The sequence below is a fragment of the Cavia porcellus genome, unplaced genomic scaffold (genome assembly GCF_034190915.1).
Source record: "Cavia porcellus strain 051 isolate PalLab524CR breed Dunkin Hartley unplaced genomic scaffold, mCavPor4.1 scaffold_5, whole genome shotgun sequence".
In the NCBI taxonomy this organism is placed as follows: Eukaryota; Metazoa; Chordata; class Mammalia; order Rodentia; family Caviidae; genus Cavia; species Cavia porcellus.
Window position 1 is genome coordinate 67439747 of NW_026947488.1, and position 19443 is coordinate 67459189.

General features: G+C 34.0%; 1 protein-coding gene across 5 annotated transcripts in view; it reads right to left on the minus strand.

The window, feature by feature from the left end:
• Atr (ATR serine/threonine kinase) overlaps window positions 1-19443 on the minus strand; it is a 98366-nt gene that overhangs the window by 61953 nt on the left and 16970 nt on the right. For all 5 annotated transcript variants that reach the window (XM_063249116.1, XM_063249114.1, XM_063249115.1 and 2 more), the window contains 11 exons: window positions 18003-18195; window positions 17500-17762; window positions 14514-14704; window positions 14331-14431; window positions 13903-14074; window positions 13177-13347; window positions 11115-11309; window positions 9312-9497; window positions 5414-5506; window positions 4454-4584; window positions 194-337 (listed from right to left, as the gene is read on the minus strand). In XM_063249116.1, coding sequence (XP_063105186.1) covers window positions 194-337; window positions 4454-4584; window positions 5414-5506; window positions 9312-9497; window positions 11115-11309; window positions 13177-13347; window positions 13903-14074; window positions 14331-14431; window positions 14514-14704; window positions 17500-17762; window positions 18003-18195 — 1840 coding nt within the window. The remainder of the gene's footprint in view (window positions 1-193; window positions 338-4453; window positions 4585-5413; window positions 5507-9311; window positions 9498-11114; window positions 11310-13176; window positions 13348-13902; window positions 14075-14330; window positions 14432-14513; window positions 14705-17499; window positions 17763-18002; window positions 18196-19443) is intronic.

The following is a 19443-nucleotide window of genomic DNA, read 5'->3' on the forward strand; positions in this document are numbered from 1 at the left end:
ATTTTAAATGAGTTTTAAATCAACACAACAGAAACTGTATCAACAATTTAATTACATGCTAATTTCCATTTATTGATGAACTCTAAAATTAAAATAAGTGAATAGTTTCATATTACTAATAGTAATCCTAAAAGGTTACGACATAAAACATGGTAAAAAGTTACTATTTTTAGTATGAGTTCAGTTACAATACCTGTTTTCAATGATGAGGTAGTGAAAGATAGCTGCAGTTTCTATAGGCTGGATATGTATGAGTGGTAACAAAGCGACTATTACATGACTGAGAAGGGATCCTAGACAAGCATGATCCAGGCAGCGAACAAAGCAGTCCCAAGCTCTATGTGAAAAAGTCAATAAAATTAAGTTCCACTATTTTAAAGTTGAATAAACAATTATATGTGTAATTTATATGTATATATACATATCTATACAGCAGATTATACAGCAGCACAGATAAATATGTCAGATTACATAGCAGTTTTTAAAAACTGCCATGAAATTAAGTACTATATATTCAACCAAAGCAATCTCCAAATTATATTAAGTCAAAAAAGCAAGATGAAAACCAACACTCTGGAGCAAGGTTAATTTTTAAGAAATCTGATGTAGGGGCTGGGGATTTAGCTCAGCGGCATAAGCACCTGCCTTGCAAGCAGGCAGTCGTGAGTTCAATCCCTGGTACCAATAAAAAGGAAAAAGACAAAAAAAAGAAATCTGATGTATGTTGGACTTCATGGCACATGTCTATAATCCCAGCAGTTGGGAGGCTGAAGAAAGAGGACTGCCATCAATTCGAGGCCAGCCTGGGCTACATAGCTGAGTTCACAGCCAGCCTGGAATACACTGAAAGACCCTCTTTAAAACCCAACCTCCCAAAATCTGATGTGTGAATGTGTGCATGCGCAGGTGTTCTCTGACTAACGATTATTCAAAGATTCTGTTTCCACTTTACAATGGAGCAAATGTTCCAGAATCAGTAATTTTTTAAGGAGTCGTGGCTCTAGTTCACAATTCATATAAATCATACACAATTCATATAAATTACACAATTCATATAAATCAGACTTGAAATTTTGAATTTGTATCTTTCTCTCAGGTAACAATACATAGCACAATTCTCTTGTGTGATGCCAGCAATAGCATAAATCAGTTTTCAGTCAATCACGCAATCATGAGGGTAAACAACAGATATACTGCATGTATTCAATAAATTATATGAGATATTCAGTACTTTATTATAAAATAGGCTTTATGCTAGACAATTTTGCCCAACTGTAAAATGCTGTAAGTTTTCTGAGCTCATTTGAGTTAGGCTACTATAAATTATGTCTGGTAGGTTAGGTACATTAAAAAGATTTTCAATGTGTGATTATTTTCAACTTACAATGAGTTTATTAGGAATGAACTACAAAGTCAAGGAGCAACTGACCTTTTAAAAAAAACAAGGATATATAACAATTAAAAAGGATACCTCTAGGGGTCAGGAATAGAAGCTACATTTCTGAGTATAATTTGTTACACAGATTTGAATCTGAGATTATGCAAATGTTTTGTGATTTTTAAGTTAAACAAAATAGAGGGAAAGAGCAACTCCTAGTTTTTTTGTTTCTGTATTTTTCTTCTCTTTTTGAGACATCAATGAATTCCTGTAGCTGGCCCTGAACTTCTCACTTCAGCCTCCAGGAGGCTGCAATTATACTCAGTGTACCTGGCTTTACCCCTAACACATTTTAAAGAAACTGATACAATGGAAACTGAGGATCAAATTGGAGGCACAGACACACAGAAAAGAATTACTTCCCATGATTTTAGAAGACATTCTTCTGACTATATATTTTCAGAACATGAAATTGCATTCAGTAGTCTTACTACTAGCAGTATCTTTGAAATTGTCACTTTAAGCATCAAGTATGTACATAGAAAAAACAATGTATAATTGTAAATCACTAAGAAAAAGATACAGAAAATAAAATACAAAACCATTACAAGCTAAGTAAAAAGTATATAATCTCCTATTTGAATTGGAAATATAAAATTCATGATTTTCTCTATAAAATATATGAAGTTACTAGTTGCTCTATTCACTTAAGATTTATAAGCAAAGACAATTTAATAGCAATGCGTAGGTCCAATAGTGTCAGGTGGGGAATTAATCTGTGCACTAAGGAACTAGAGCCACGACTCCTTAAAAAATTACTGATTCTGGGCCAGGGGCACAAATGTACAACATGAATATAGGTCATCTTATCATGCTAGAAAGCAGAGAATCTACAGAATTAATAATGTCATATCAAAAACCATAATGCTAACTGAAAGAGAATCCTACTACCAAAGGTGAGAAATTTTGGCCACAAAAATAGTGATTTTCACGGATTAAAAATTTATGTGATTAAAAATACAATAATTTATGTGATTAAAAGAATACATAAAAAAGAAAGCAAAACTTTCTCTGGATGTTGGTAGGGCACATAACCTATAGTTTGAAAATTGATAAAGGGAAATATTTAAGTATCTAACATGGCTTATCATATATTAATTGCTGTCCCTATCTGAATTGTTTCCGAATAAATGAATTTTTTATTGAGTTTTGTTCTAAGAAACATCTCATTTGTAAAAAATAGGGAATGTCATTAATTAATGCTAAAACCCTTAGATGAACTATCAATGGAATTTTATACTAGAGGGATCCAAATACTGACTTAGCATTACTGAAAGTGGACAACAAAAGTGCATGTGGCTCGTGTTGGGGGACAACACAAGTAAAAAGCCTCAACCATGAGCTATTTTTTTCATTAAAAAACAACATAAATCAAAAAAACAAACAAACAAAACAAAACAACATAAACCTAATCAAGGATCTGTATCTAATTTTCTAATTTATATGGAAATAATGAAAGGAAAAAAAGGATAAAGAAAAACTTAAATCTGTTGAATAGCTGACTATATTAATGTTTTTGGATCATTGAACACAGCTGTTTGCAGTCTCTCTGTTTGAATGTCTACTTTGTATTCTTTGATACTGTGATTTGAGCAACTATTTCCAAGATGATAATATGTAATCTATTAACAGGTGATTTCTTACTGTTATTTTTTTTTTGTAGTTCTGTATTATATGTAACCTTACACTGCTTTGTTTTGTGTTTTTCTCTTTTTCCTCTTAAATAAAAAAAAAAAAAAGAAAAACTTAAATCAGTAATCAGCTGAATTCTAATGACCCAAACTGTTTTTTTAATCCATTTTACTCAAGGATAAAAAGAGAGAAGAAGAAAAAGAAGAGGACAACAATGACAACTACATCAAAATTTCAAAGCATGTCAATCAGGGCAACAATGGTAAATATATTGTGCATTGTCATCCCCAACCCATTCACCCAGAACGCAAGACATTTGCCTTCAACTGTCCTAACAATACTAGTACAAATCTTTATCTTCAGTGAATTCAGAGAAATCAGTAGTATAACTATTTTAACTATTGTTTTATATACATATTCATACACATATAGATTTTTTTCTTTCAGCTTGTCACACTAATGAATCAAATATGATGCTTACACGTGTGTCTTATTTATTTCACTAATAAGTATGTTCTCAAGGTGCCTCCATTCATCTATAAAAGCATAGTTTATTATTCTTTATGGCTGAGTAGTAGTCCATGGTATAAAATACCACATCATTTTTATCCATTCCTCAGTAGATGGACATTTAGGTTATTTTGAAGATCTGGCTATTATAAACTATGCTGCTATAATAATGGGTGCACATATATCACTGATGTTTTTAATTCTCTTGGGAAGATATCCAGAAGGGCAATAGCTGGGTTGAAATGGACCTCCAATCCTAGTTTTTTGAGAAATCTCCACTGATAAACACCAAAATTTTAAGGGAATGAAACAATACAGGTGTATAAGGAGGGAATTAAAAGGCAAAGTGTCATAAACGATATTTAAGAAGCCAAAGACCACCTGTGTGATATGGTGACCTTATTTAGTCTTAGATTCAAATAAACCAACGTGCCTTGGGGAAAATACCTTTTGAGACAACTAGAAGAAATGTGAATATGCACTGAATTTTAGCTGATATCAGAAATTCTAATTCTGACGGCTATTTTTTAATACCTTTATCCATTAGGTATATTTGAATAATGATGTGATTTGGAGATTTTCTTTAAAATACTCCACTTAAAAAAATTGGAAGTTGAATACATAAAATAAGTTTAGTAACACTGGTGACTGCTGATGAAGTGTAGGGAATAGGGACAGGGGGTCTACTAACACTTCTATTTCTGGTATGCTAGGAGTATTTTCAAAGAAGTAAATACAATACCTTTTCAACACAAATAGCCTTTCTACCTTAATTTTTTATGTTTTGAACCTAATTTCCCTCAAACAAATAAGAATTCAAGCTAGTTCTATCGGGAAATGTAAAAAAACTAATGAACTCAAGCAGTCATTTACCTGCAACACAATTCAGGAAACTCATCCTTGAATCGAAGTCCAGTTCTCAATGTTGTCATCATTTTCACCCTCACAGCGCTGACATGTTTGGGGCCCATCAACGTCATCAAAGACATCAAACTATTTAAGGCCTATAAAGTAAACAGAACTTTAAAACAAAGTTTATAAACAAGTTTTCAGAAATAGGTGAGCTCTAAGAGCAAGTATTTTGTACCCAAATATCAGGGTACCATTTATTTGCAAATAATATAAAGAGTCTAGTAAATATTGGCCAGCTCAAAAAAAATTTGTTTTGATAACAGAGATTAAAATCATAACCTCATGCTTGCCTGGCAGGTATTTGCACCGCTGAACTAAAACTCTGGATGGCTAGTTCAATGTATCAATTTATGTGGCAATCAGGAATTTGAAAAATACAAGCTGAATTCTGCTTTTGTTTCCTTTGAAAGTGATTTGGTATTTTGATCCAGTGGTCCTCCAGAACAGTCAACTTTCAAATTTATTAAAGACAAGATATACAATGTTTAATTTTCTTCATACCTATCTCAAACTGCTATTCAAGACAAACGTAAATTGAATTGAATTTTTTTTTCTTTTTGAGATCTGGTCTTACTATGTAGCTCAGGCTGTTGATAAACTCATATGTAGCCCAGGCTGGCCTCAAACTTACAGTGATCCTCCTGCCTCAGCCTCCAGTGATGGAATTATAGATACATGCTACCATGCCCATAGATTAAAATCATTTGAATTTAAAAGCACTGTAAAATTTTTTGAAGTAAATAGAATGAATCCACAGTAATCAATAGTAAAAAAATTCTCAAAAGCTTATAAAACTATCCAGTAATATATAATATCAAATATTTATTTTTTTCCTTTGAATGTCTGTATATAGAAGCACAAATCATGTCTTCTGCAATGTTCTACATGAATTCTATTCTAGAACTTTGGAACTGAACTTACCATTTTCTTATCTTCAATTCCAACACTAGAGCTCAGTAACTGCATGTTGAAAAAAGCCAAAATGCCCAATAATTTAGGTTGCAAATAGTCAGCCTAAATAAGGGGAAACAAACACAAAAAGGTATTACATAAGTGTTATACACACTAAACTTCTGAAAAGGACAACTCCATTATTTAATTAGTAACATTTACATTTTATTCAACTAGAAAATTGGAAATAAATATGTAGTGAATTAACTTTCTCCACAAGCATGCATTTTCATATCTGGCATTCAAAGAAGTTAATGAAACTGACTTACACCCTCATGGTAAGATATGATAAAAACAATACAATACAATGAGAAAATCATGAACTTTTGAATCATGGACTGAGCTGGGCGGGATATGTTTCAGGCCAAAATCCACACTGGAGTGAAGATGGAAAAAAACAATAGGAAAGACAATTGTCCTTATTCTACAGCATTTAGAGCTAAGGGTACATGGGAAGTACTAGGTTAAGGAAAAGTCAAAACAATGGTCTGACTTAGGTGTGAATATCCTCTAAGGTAAATAGTGGCAAAGTGGTACAAGTCCAGTGGGATTAACAACTGCAGGTAAGTTATCACTGACTACCACACTTTATGTCTCCCAAAGTGAAAGGAGTTAATTTTTGTCTTCTGTTCTTTTTCTTTTTTTTCAGTAACAGAGATTGAACTCAGGGAATAGTTAATTCTCTCTTGATGAAAGGGCCTAACGTAGAGGGAATGAGCTTTAAATCAGCCAAACATGGGGGGAATCCCAATTTTGACAGGAAGATTGAACCCAGGGCCATCTTACTGAGCTACATCTCCAGCTCCTCATAATTATTATTACACATTAAAAACTACCAAAACTAGAGTTGAGTATAGTGGTGCACACCTATAATCATTTCAGCATTCTGGAAGTCTGAGACAGGAGGATGACAAGTTTGAAACTAGGCTTGGGCAATTTAGTGATTTAGTGAGACTTGACTCAAAAAGATGATCCATCTTTGACAGTTTGAGTTTGCAAAGGGAGAACATGGAAACACAGAAAGCACACATTGCATACAGTTGCATTAAAGATTAAATAAGGTAACATGCTCTCGCTTATATATAAAATGTTGAATTAATTTTAAGTTACTTAAATTAATTTTAAGTTACTATTTTATTATATACTGTGATAAAGAAGAGATGAGGGGTTGAAGAGAGAGGAGGGGAATGGGAAAAAAAGAAGACATATCATATATGAGTAACAAATTTCCTATGATGAATGTGATCATTATGCATATCTACAATATATAAATTTAAAAATAAAAAATAAACTGTGACTACATATAGTAATTCCATTTTTCAAATTCTTATATTCAAGTAGGAACAATGGCAAACAAAGGAGCTAAGAATAAAATGGCAATTGAAATATTTTCTAAGTCTAGAAGAAAGTTGCATGGGTCGATGTCAAGACTCCTATAGACAATTGGCACTGCCAAGAAAGGATAAATAGGAGATTGTGTACAGAGCAGAGGAGTTCAGTATAGACATGTCTCTCCAGATTAAATGTTGGGATAAACTTTTCTTTTGACAAGCACAGAAAGTCATGTTTTTCAAGCCAAAATTACATTTTATTTTATAAACTTTTGGCTTAGAGTGAGTCTGATTTTGGCATAGTAGGCCATGATTCACTAACTTTATAGCTCCAGCCTATGCTTCTAACATAAAATGCTCATAAATACTTCCCAGGTTTTGAATGAATCAAGTAGATAAATAATGGTACAATTTATAATTTCCAGAGAAAGGGACAACAGGAGGACAGAAACATGGAGGGAAAATAAAGATTTTCTCTTTCTCTGTTGCTTGCTATAGACTAAACCCAGAGCCTCATGTACAGTAAACATGTACTCTACCGAGCACAGAGGGCAACAAAGATCCCTAATGGATATGTCATGGTTCAATCTGTTAAGATGCATACAATGCAGTTGAGTAGATACGATCAAAAGGAACTTGGATGATCTCATTTGCCATCCTCTCTTCATATGCTCAGAACCTTCCCTGCACTCTTTTGCCCTGCTCTGTGTGCCTGTGGGGCTGGCTAAACTGCATCCCATCTGCAGCCCCTGGCATCCCATCTAATTCTGTCAACAGGATACACCACCAAAGGAAGAAAAGAAAGTAGGAAGAGAGAATGTGGTAAGTATATTTCCTGCTCCTTTGTTTTGAAGTATTCTAGCAGGCGCTGCATCCTTCTACAGTAAGGCGAGGGCCCATCTCACGGTTGTAGCTCTCAACCAGATGCTAGTAATATGATTTCTTTTCCTTTCCAGGACTACATAAACGTATCTGCTGTTTGCAGCTGTTGGGTTCCTTCACATTACTTGCTATCTGCCTTAGCCTTGCCCATGACAATGGAAATAGCCCCCACATTATTTTCATTTATTTGTGTGCATGCCATCCCTTTCCTTCCAAGAGCTAACCTATATAAAGTCAAAAGTTCCAAGCTTAAAGGAGATCTAGACTGAAATTTCAAGTATGAAATCGTCCAAACATACAGAGTCCACCAAAAAAAAAAAAAAAAAAAAAAAAAAGATCAGGGAAAAAGAAGCTTTTCGATTTTTTTTTTTTCTCTTTTGTACTGGGAATTGAACTCAGGTTGTTGCACTTGCTACGCAGGCGCTGGTGCCACTGAGCTGTATCTCTGGCCCAAAAAAGCTTTTATAAACAATTTAATACTGCATTTATTGAGACACCATGAGATTAATACAAGTTACCTTTGGCCTCTACAATTAAAATAGGTACTCAGAGTGGTGGTCTTTAGCTTCTAGACATTTATTAGTACATTAAACTGCTGAAATATGTACACATTGTTTGGCAGACTTATGTATATCATATTAAAGGCCAAAGGGCCATTTAAAGAAAGACTGCTGATAGGAAAAAAGAGCCAGTCACTGAGTCACTCTAACATTTAAAAGAGAAAGTAGAGAAAGGATAAAGCCAAACAAGACCTAAATATGAGTCTACATTTAACCAAAAAGACAATCAAGCCAATGCAGTAGACTGATGCCACATAGTAAAGGATGATCAACTGTGTTGAATGCTACTGAGAAGTTGAATAAGGAGAAGACAAAGAAAATTAAATTTAATAGCAGAGCCCCAACAAAGAAGAATTTCACAACAGTGAGAACAAACTCAAATTCTAATAATGGGTTCATTCGATGGGAAATAAGAAAGCAAAAATAGAAAGCTCTTAGAAGGCTGGGGATTTAGCTCAGCGGCATAAGTGCCTGCCTTGCAAGCAGGCAGTCGTGAGTTCGATCCCTGGTACCGATAAAAACAAAAAAGACAAATAAAATAAAATAAAAAGAAAGCTCTTAGAAGATATTTTATTGGTAATCCCTTGAGTTTTCTTAAGAAACAAGGAGAATTAAATGGAAAAAAAGTATGACAATATTAATTTTTTAAATGAAAAAAGAAAATAGTAATATGATTTCAGATATGCATTGAAGGTAAAAAATGTTTAAAAAGGATAATATATCATCTAATTTCCCTTTAGTACAAAAATGGGTCAAACTATGTTTAGAACTTACTAGTTTGCTCTGTCAAAGAAGGGTACTGGGGATGTGTGTGATGCACTACAAACAATATACAATTAAAAACTAAAGAAAAATGCCATTTTTTACTCAGTGAAAAGTAGTTCTCAAAATCACCTGAAAAATCCACATTTTTCAAAGCTAATGTATGTTCCTAATGTTTTACTGTGCCCTTGCAACTTAAACTTTTTTCAAAATAAAAATCCCAACTAAAGACTTAAAGAAATGGAAAATGAAAGAAAGTAAGTTTCTTCAATTTAATAATCAGGTTACAAACAAGGAGAAAAACAAAAAATCCAGATATAATATAGTTCTTACCATCAGTTCAGGTGATGTGATCTCTCTTGGACCCTGATATGGATCATCACTAGATGCAAATGAGGCAAGTATTGACAAACCATTGAAAACTTGTTGATAATGTTCTCCAATACGCAGTAGTAATTCATTATGCAATCCTTGGAAATCCTGTCTCAATAGGCTTCCCAGTTCAATTTCTGTTTCATTCTAACCCAAAGACATTTTTAAAAGTTTCTTTTTTATTCCTATTAGCAATGTGAAAATTAACATGTTGATTTTAACATGCCATTAGTAAATCAAGAGCTTTAGACCAGGTTACAGAATTTACTAACAATATTAAGAAAAGACATTGGAAAAGGATTCTAATTTGTTCTCTCCTACTGGGTTCACCATAGGTTATATGTAACAGAAGTGATCAGACTTTATTTTGAAATAAAGTTTAAAAGGAAAGCCCTAGTTTTGTCTAAAGTTTTAATCCTATCATCGACTCCATATTTATAGACACACAAACTCTGAAAGGAAACAGGTTATTGGCTAAAGGAAGTTTTCCTCGTCAGACTGCTTAAATTCTACTTCTTTCACTTAATAGTTACGTTGGTACTTGGAGAAGTCACCTATTCTAACCGTTCTTCAGTTTGCTCATCTACAAAACAAATAGTAATACAGGCTAAGTATCCCTAACCTAAAATTGCAAAACTTTTTGAGAGCTTACCTGACCTAAAGCCACAAGTAGAAAATTCCACATCTGATCTCATGAGATGGTTGCAGTCAAAATGCAAACATACTATTATACAAAATTATTTTCAGGCTACATATTTAAGGTATATATAAAACATAAATGAATTCTATGTTTAGTCTTAGGTCCCACCCTCAAAATATCTCATTATGTATATATTAATATTCCAAAATCTGTAATCTGGTCCAAAGTCTTTCAGATACAGGATACTCAACTTTATCTCACTGAGAAGGTGAGAATTAAGTGAAATAATTCATAGGATTAGGTAGATATAAAAGTTTCTGACATACATTATATATACCTTATAAACACTTACTACCATTCTACTTTCACAACACAGATTTACTTTTTCAAGATGAACGAATATAATCAATCTGCAGTAACTTTCATGTGGAACAAATACAATCAATCTGCAGTAACTCTCATGTGGAGATCTGCTATTGGTATATTATGAAAAATAAACCAAATTAACATAAAAATATAAAGTTATATGCATTTTTCTGAAAGGTTTATATGTTCCCCCATAGTTTCATAGTCTTCATTTTGGTCATAAGACATCCTACATTTAAAAAGCAGCAAGGCCAAATTGTAAGCAGAACACTAAATACTAAACACAGATATAATATAGTTGAAGGTGGCTATCTCTTTCTGTAGATTTAATCACAATTTAATTGTGTAGCATCAGTAAGTTTACAGCTCAGTCAATCAAAAATGCTAAAATGAAATTAGGTAAGAACCTCATCCATAAAAAGATGACTGTCTTATCTCATTAAGGTGAAATGATCAAAGAAAACCTAGCAAGAATTCTGCTTAATATGTTCCCAGGACAAGATTAATTAACATAACAACATTTAAACTTATATTCTTTTTTTTTTTTAACTTATATTCTAGGATAGGTTATACATTTCTTTCTTTTAGAATGTAACAATAGCTTTTCCACAGTGCTTATTTGTTTGTTTATTTATTTACTTATACAGGGAATTGAACTCATGACCTCACACTTGCCAGGCAGGTGCTCTGCTGCTGAGCTATATCCTTGGCCCCATAATGCTAATTTAAACAAACGAAATATGCAAATATTCAATTACCTTTAGATAATGAAGGGCACGTTCTAATTCATCTTTGGAACAGGAACAAACCAAATGAGAAAAAATGTATTTGAAGTTATTTATCAAGATCTCTCTACGACTGACATTTAATTGTTTTCCTAAAGTTCGAATGAGAGCAGAAGCTGCAGGACTTGCTTTGGCAGCAAGATCAGGCAATAGAACTTGTAATGTCCTCTGAAAAAGAACACAGTAACTACTGAAAAATGAATTTCTCTGTATGATAACATATTCACATAAGTTATGCCCAAAATATATATATAATATATATACTATATTATATAATACATATATGGTTTTAATTTTTTTGGTCTTTTTGAGATAGGGTTTCACTATGTAGTTCAGGCTGGCCTTGAACTCACTTTGCACCCCAGGCTGACAGTGCTCCTCCTGCCTCAGCCTCCTGAGTGCTGGCACTACAAGTATGAATCACATACGCATAAAAATACTCTTAAATGCCACACATATATCACTTACATTTGAATTCAGATTTATTATTTACTCACTTGATTGATATTTCCTGAGGATCTACTATAATCCAGACACTACAGTTATACAATAAACAAAACAGGCAAGCCACTTGATGGCACAGAGCTTACATGATCAAGGTGAAATGACAGAATAAAAAAGCAAATGTAAAAGTAAAGAAAATAATTCACCAGGCATGGTGGTACAGTCCCGTAATCCTAGCACTCAGGAGGCTGAGGCAAAAGGATCACTGTGAATTTGATCAGGGCCAGCCTGGATTACAAAGTGCAATCAATCCTAGCCTGAACTGCATAGTGAAACCCAGCCTCAAAGACAAAAGAAAAAGAAAATAATTTCTCATGAATATGTATTAAATATATACATAAGTGGAAGTCATAAATTTGACAGATTCTTTAACTTGTATTTACAGAGTAAGCAAGAGCAATCATAATTGCAAATTTAAAGTAATTAATGCTGCAATATTAAAACCTTCTAATACATCTAACATCCTAACATTGCAACAACTCTATTATCATTTTTGTCTATTTCCTTCAAGATCTTGTTCATAAAAGACATACAAAATCCAAAGATGAAGTGGTTGGTCTTTAATTTATTCATTCTCCATGCACCTAATGAACACTTACTATAAGTTGATCACTGCTGTAAGCACTGGAGATAAAATAATAAGACTCGAATGGCTTCAGAAACACATCTTACTCGTGTTATGCTTTCCAATTTAATATGAACACTGTAAGGCCACTGAAATATTACAAGATATTTTTTACAAAGTCCTAATTATTTCATTAAAATGGTTAGGTAACACTCTATGACCTAAAGTTAGACATTTAGTTTCTTTTCTTTTTGTTTTTGTCTTGCTACTTGGATAACACTGCAATATCTGTTCCTTTTGTTTCCCTGAGTAAAAGTGAGTTAACAAAAGGTATAAATATTTTTGTGATCTTTAACACATAATCTTTGTTTTGAGGACAAGGTAAAGAAAACAACCTCTCCATCATCTTTTAAAGCTCAGCTTCAACAAATTTCAAAGACTTCCTAGTCATTCCATACTACAAACTGAGGAGTTTGGATTCACATCAGATCCCATATACTACTAATTACGTACTTCATTCCTCTACCTCCTTAAGTAATCATATTAGTCTGAATTACTAATGGACCCAATCATAGAACTAATGGCACAAAAGCTCAGTTTACTGAATTAATTTCCATACAAAATGATAACTCAAAATCAACATGAACTTAAGTTTTATAATATAAATAATCTCATACCAAAATTTAAAAATGTATACTGGAGTACTAGTCCACATCTGTAACCTCAGCACTCAGGAAGCTGAGGCAAAAGGTCTGCTGTGAGTTCAAGGCCACCTTGAACTGCATAGTGAAACACTGTCTCAAAAAGACCAAAAAAAATTTTTTTTTAATTTTTTTAAATGTATGTTTGGAAACTGGGGTCCACGTGCTCCTTAATGTCAGGTTTTCTTAAAAATAACCAAAAATTTAAATGAAATGAATAAAATATTAAAAACCTCAATTAAGACAAGTACATACTACAACTTACAGTAAGGAAACGATTGAGGTCAGGAAAATCAAAAACGTTGGCAATTTCAGACAAAGTATTTAAAGTCATTTCTCTCTGGTGAGCTATGTCTTGTTTTCGCATCTCAGCACTCTGGTAAGTAATACTTGGAAGTGCTGTCATCTGACTGGAATGGAGGGATTCTACCAAAAACTACAACAGAAACGATTTTGTTAGTTTTCATACAAGGAAAAAGTTTTAATGATTTTTAAGTAAACATAAAAGGACAATATCAAATTTCACGCTAAGGATCATACCACAAATATAGGATAAAACCAGTATTCACCAAACTTTAATCTTTTAGCCATTAATTGAATACACCTTTCTGAAAACAAAGTGCTGAATCCGTAAGTCAAGGTGCAAAAGCTTATTAACATTAAAAGCACTAAAAAATGGTATCTCTCTAAAGGCTAACAACAGTGTAGTAATTCAATTAATCATTAAGATGATTTTCCCCTTTTACTTACAATATATAAATTCCACCCCAAATGCTAAAATATAAAATGTAAGATTTCAGTTGTCTTCAATGAAATATATTTTTAAAAAGGCAAACAAACAAACAAACGAAAAAAAAAATAGTGCATGTACTTTTTCTTTGAGATGGGGTCTCACTATGCTCCCCAGGCTGGTCTCAAAGTTCTGTGCTCAAGCAAATCTTTCACCTTAGCCTCCTGAGCTGCTGTAATAAAGATGAATACTGACACTCACCTGACAAATCGGTTTTTTATACTGACTGAAAAAATTTTGTAATTTAACACTTTTAGCTGCAGCCAGTGCTCTAATTTCTGTGTATGCTGCTCCAGAGACAGACGCTGATTTGGATAACAAACAATGCAACAGGTGCAAGAGAGCGAAAGGTACCAAATCCCCTTTTGCTGCCCTAAAGTTAAAAAACAAACCAACACACATATATAAGCATAGTCAATATCTCAAAAACCAATGGAAAACCACAAATAAAATACATACCAACCTACTTATTTTTTTCCTATTTTATCAGATATTTCATATCACTACTTGGGAGCTACTACATTCCCCAGCTGTCACTATTGTTTTTTCTTTTTTGCCACTATTTCTAATAATAGGCAAATAAAAAAAGACAATGACTAAAAGAAGAATATAAAAACTGCCAACTATACCTTCCAATATCACCTGTTGTAAGAATCAAGGTATCCTTCAACTCATTATTTCTTGATATTTGGGCATTTGTATATGCTTCCTTCATTCTTAAGACAAAAAGCTAAAATAATACAATTAACAGATTAAAACTTTTTGGAGCTTAATTTATGAAAATCAACATGTTAAAAATAAAAATTATTAACCTCTTTTATAAATCCATCTTCAGAATCCAAGCATTCCAATATATATTTGATATTTCCACTAAAAGCCACTCTAACATCCTTGTCTGGATCTTCCATTAAATTTAATAAAGTTCCAAGAACTGCTTTTACATCTGTTTCATCTTCTCTGAAATCAAGATGCTTACAAAGATGATGCAGATTGTCGATGAAAGCTAAAGAGGAAGAGTTTGTATTGTCAAATTTAACTTATGAATCATATAAACTGTAAGGTAAAAACTTGTCAATAAGTAATGTGCCACGAACAACTTTCTCTCCCTCATATGGCAACATTTAATATTTAAATCTACTTTATATTTAATAATGTCATAAATGATTTAAATCTAAAATAAATTCTAGAATTTTTAAGTTATAAAGTAATAAGTCATTTTTAGATTTTGTAGATCATTATATGTACCAAGATAGATTCAAATACACATTTCACTAATTAAAAAACGCTTGAACTAGGGCCAGGGATTTAGCTCAGTGGTATAAGCACCCACCTAGCAAGCATGAGGTCATGAGTTCAAACCCTGGTACTAAAAAAAAAAAAACAAAAAAAAAACCCTTGAATTCAAGGAATCTTAGCCTTACTGTTAATATTACAGGATTTACAGGGCCCTAGAAACCACTTACAATCTTTGAAAATGTAAGAATTTGCCTGGCAAGCATGAGGTCATGAGTTTGATAAAACAAACAAACACAAACAAAACCCCTACTTTTAAGAATAATTTGCAACTTTCTACTGAAACAAACAGATCTCCTGTTATGGTCTTCTCTGTACTCCTCCCCTGTCTGTTTTTTGTTACTTTTGCTGTCTTCTGTCACCATGAACTGTTGCTCCTCTGCTATGAGCTGCCCTGCTTGAACCCAGCATATAATGAACTGAAACTTCCAAAAACTGTGAGCTAAATAAACCTTTCCTTCCTTAATTTTGGGCCTGAGATATATTGTCTCAGCAACTATACCAACATAGACTTCGGTACCAGAGAAAAGTGGGGTTGTTGCTTTGACAATACCTGACCATGTCATTTAAGAGCTTGTGGGAAGAGTTTGGAGAGGTTTAGAGATGTCATCTGAAAGAACAGAGCTGGAATGTCAGGGTGTTCTGTATGAGAGTTTCTGGTCAGAGCTCAGAAGACCAGAAAACTGGTGAAGTCAGGTTTGGGAGGTCTCAGCTGGAAAGAAGTACTGCACTGACTGCTGGAATCCAGACAATGTGTTACAGCTTGGCAGAAAGTTTGTCTGCATTTTGCTGATGTCCAGAGACTTTGCCTGAGACTGAGATTAAGGGTGGTGGACTAATAAATCTGGTGGAAGAAATTTCAAGGCAGCTAATTATTGAGTTTGTGGTATGGCTGCTATTTGGGGTTTTTAGGAAGATGTTGAGAATCAAGAACAGAGAGCTAGCAGGATGATTTAAAACATTGTGAATTTGATCAGAAAAAAGGCTCCAGTAAAGCTGTATAGTGTCAACTGCTGCAAAGGATAGGGACAATAGAAAAGATAGCCTGTGAGTATTAGAGGAAGCAGCAAGTCTCCACCCTTTGTAGCCTCCAAATTGCAAAAGCAAACAACTCTGCTTTGAGGAGAAAGCTGCAGTGTGCCATGTTCCGGGATGGTAGTGGCCACACTGTTCTAGAATAGCAGTGAAGGTCACTGAGGCAGATTCCAGAAAGGCAATGGCATAGAGAATTTGTTTTTCAGAATCAGGTTCATAGTGCTCAGTGATCCAAGCACTTAACCCTGCAACAAAGAGAGGAAACCTTGTCTACTGCTCTAGCTCTGCTCTGGCAATAGATCGTGGCATCATCCATGTGGTGCTAGTTTTAGGTGCATGCAAAATGCAAGAGTTGTAAGGTTAAAAAAACTGCCCTGATTTCAGGTTTGAGAGGCCAGGCAATGTGCCCCTCAGAGGGCATTGAATGAACCTGTGAGTGTGAAGCCAAAGATGCAGCGGAGACCCCAGATGTTTGAAGAAACTAGGAATGTGGATCATCTGAGGAAAACTGCAAGAAGGGCCAAGAGCAGCCCCAAGAGAAAAGCTGTGGGAGTATCACCAGCAGTGCCACAGGGGAGGAATCAGTCAAGCCCTTTGGAGCTTATAATTTGCCATAGATTGTGTTGGATGCAGCATATAGAACTACAGAACTTAATGTTTGCCCTGTTGGATTTTGGACTTGCTTTGGTCCCAATCCTTGTAACTTTTGAAATGGTAATGTTTATCTCACCCTAGGGTGGGTAGCCCACATGTAATAGACAGAAAGAGCTCTGAGGTTCTCCTTTTTGCTGTTGTTGCTTCTGCAGTCTTCTGGCCACCATGAACTGTTGCCCTCTGTCATGTGCCACTCTGCCTTGGAGCTAGCAGGTTACAGACTGAAACCTCCACAAACTGTGAGCTAAATAACTTTTCCTTCCTAAATTTTAGGGATTGGGTAATTTGACTCAGTAATGAGAGAAAAATAAGCAACACATTTCCCAAGTATTTCTGTAAATATCATCCTTCCAACAAACTCATATTCCATTAACATTGCAAAGTAATGGTACAGAGACCCAATCTACAGTCCTCAGTAGGACAAGGTAGTCTAACTATTTAAAATTCTGAAGGTCCAAAGAGGTGACAGATACATTAAGAAGGTATCTGGTATTCGTAAAGGAGATATAGAATACTGAGCCTGATGATGATAAACCAACCATGAAAATGCCCCATTAGGCTACCAAATCACAAGAATATGTATCTTTGTTTTGTGTTTCACAAGAACATGTTGAAAATCCAAAAATCACTTTTCTTATGATTTTGTGATGCAGACTAATGACAGTCATTCCATTTATAAGTAATCATTACTGGGCATTCAATCTATCAATCATTTAACTTGCTATAATTGTTTAAGGCTTCAGAATAATTCTATCACTGATTTGATAAACGGCTCTTAAATCAGTTTTTGAAGTATTAAGTAAATCAGTCACTCACCAAGTTTTACTGGACTAGATATCTTTTTTTCCAGTAGGAAAAGAAACTGCTTACAAATAGAAGCTTTCAGTTGAGAAGATGCACATGAGTGTTGAGAAGTGGCTTTTACGGTCTTACAGAAGAGGTCTACATGTCCATGTTCAGAGAAAGGTTCCACTGAAGAACTTGTCAGATAAAACTGGCCATCAAGAATACAGACAAGTTGACCAAGAATAGAAGCAAACTCTTTCTTGACGATGTCAGAATCATCTTTGACTTTATCTCTGAGGAGAAATAAAGAAAAAGTACTAATTTTCCATTAAATTTTTGTCTTAGACTTGCTTCATCAGAAACAAAGGTACTATAATGACAAAGCTCAGAAGGCAAACAAAAAAAAATTTTAATTCCAAAACTAAAATCATTATTTGCTCTGTACATTTAGCAATAAACATAATTTTACATATACAGCCAGAGAATTATCTTTCCAGTTAAGTGATATATTCAAATTAAAATCTTATACATACATAAGGATCTTGGGAACTGTGTTACAAGAATTTTCCTGCTGCAATAAGATAAAAAATCCGTTAACACAACTAGCCCGTATTACTTCATGGGAGCTCTCCAGGGCCCAGTTGTACACTGCTGTTCTCCATTTAAGGAATATTCTTCTTGGAAACAGAGTTAGAAGAAACACACATCGTGACTGTGCCTGTGGTGCTGAAGAAATTAAGTCTATTGTCAGATTCGTAATAGTGCTAACTTTTACAAACAAATGCATACATATATATATATATATATTTTATACATACCGTATGTATGGATGTTGTGAAATTAAGTAACATTTGAAGTATATATAGTATCTATCTAAATTTAAAGTTCCTTTTCAGAAAATACAGCAGGTGCACTGAAAATGGTCTAAGTATAATATTTTTAAGTGGAAACACAAATTGAAAACTCACATTCATCAGATAGCAAAACAATCTTAAAATAGTTATCTCCATGAAATTTTCATCTTTATTCTAGATAAATTTTAAAGACCTATACTGTCAAGTACTACGAGTGAAAATGTAAAACAGCAATGCTCATATTCTGCTTAACAGAAGTGCAAGTAGGCACACCTTTATAGAATTATACAGCAGAACAGAGTGGAGGATATATAAATCCTAAAACCCAGTGACCCCACACCTAGGCTGTTAACTTAAAACAGTGCTTCTCCAACTTCAGTATGTACATAAATTGCCTGATATTGTGAAAATGCAGACTCTGAATCAATAGGTCTGGTTGTAGCATAAGAATGTCTATTTTTTTTGTCTTTTTCGTTTTTATCGGTACCAGGGATCCAACTCACGACTGCCTGCTTGCAAGGCAGGCGCTTATGCCGCTGAGCTAAATCCTTAGCTCCAAGAATGTCTATTTTTAACAATTCAAATTTTACTTGTGATTCTGAATGCCTGGACACAATTTGACTGTCCATCAACAGGAGACATGATGGGTGTTTATCCATACAGTTGACTACTATTCAAAAGTTTAAATGAAATATTAGAATTATAAGCATCACTACAGATAAGTTCCATAAAGATAATGTCGACTGATAAAACACAAGTTGTAAGAAAGACAAATATATGTACTATTAAGGATAAATATATATGTTAAAATTAATAAAGTGGTTATCAGAATAATAAATGACAAATTCAGAGTGACAGTTATCTCTGGGGAAAGAATGAGGGAAATCAAACTGAGAGGTGATGATCAATGGACTTCTATTATTTCTCTAACACTTTTTTTTTTTTGGTGCTGGGGATCCAACTCGCAACCTCATGCTTGCCAGGCAGGTGCTTGCTCCACTGAGCTAAATCCTTGGCTCTAACACTGTTATTTCTTTTTTTTAGTCTTTTTGAGACAAGGCCTCACTATGCAATTTAGGCTGGCCTTGAGCTTACTCTGTAGCTCAGGTTGGTCTAAAAC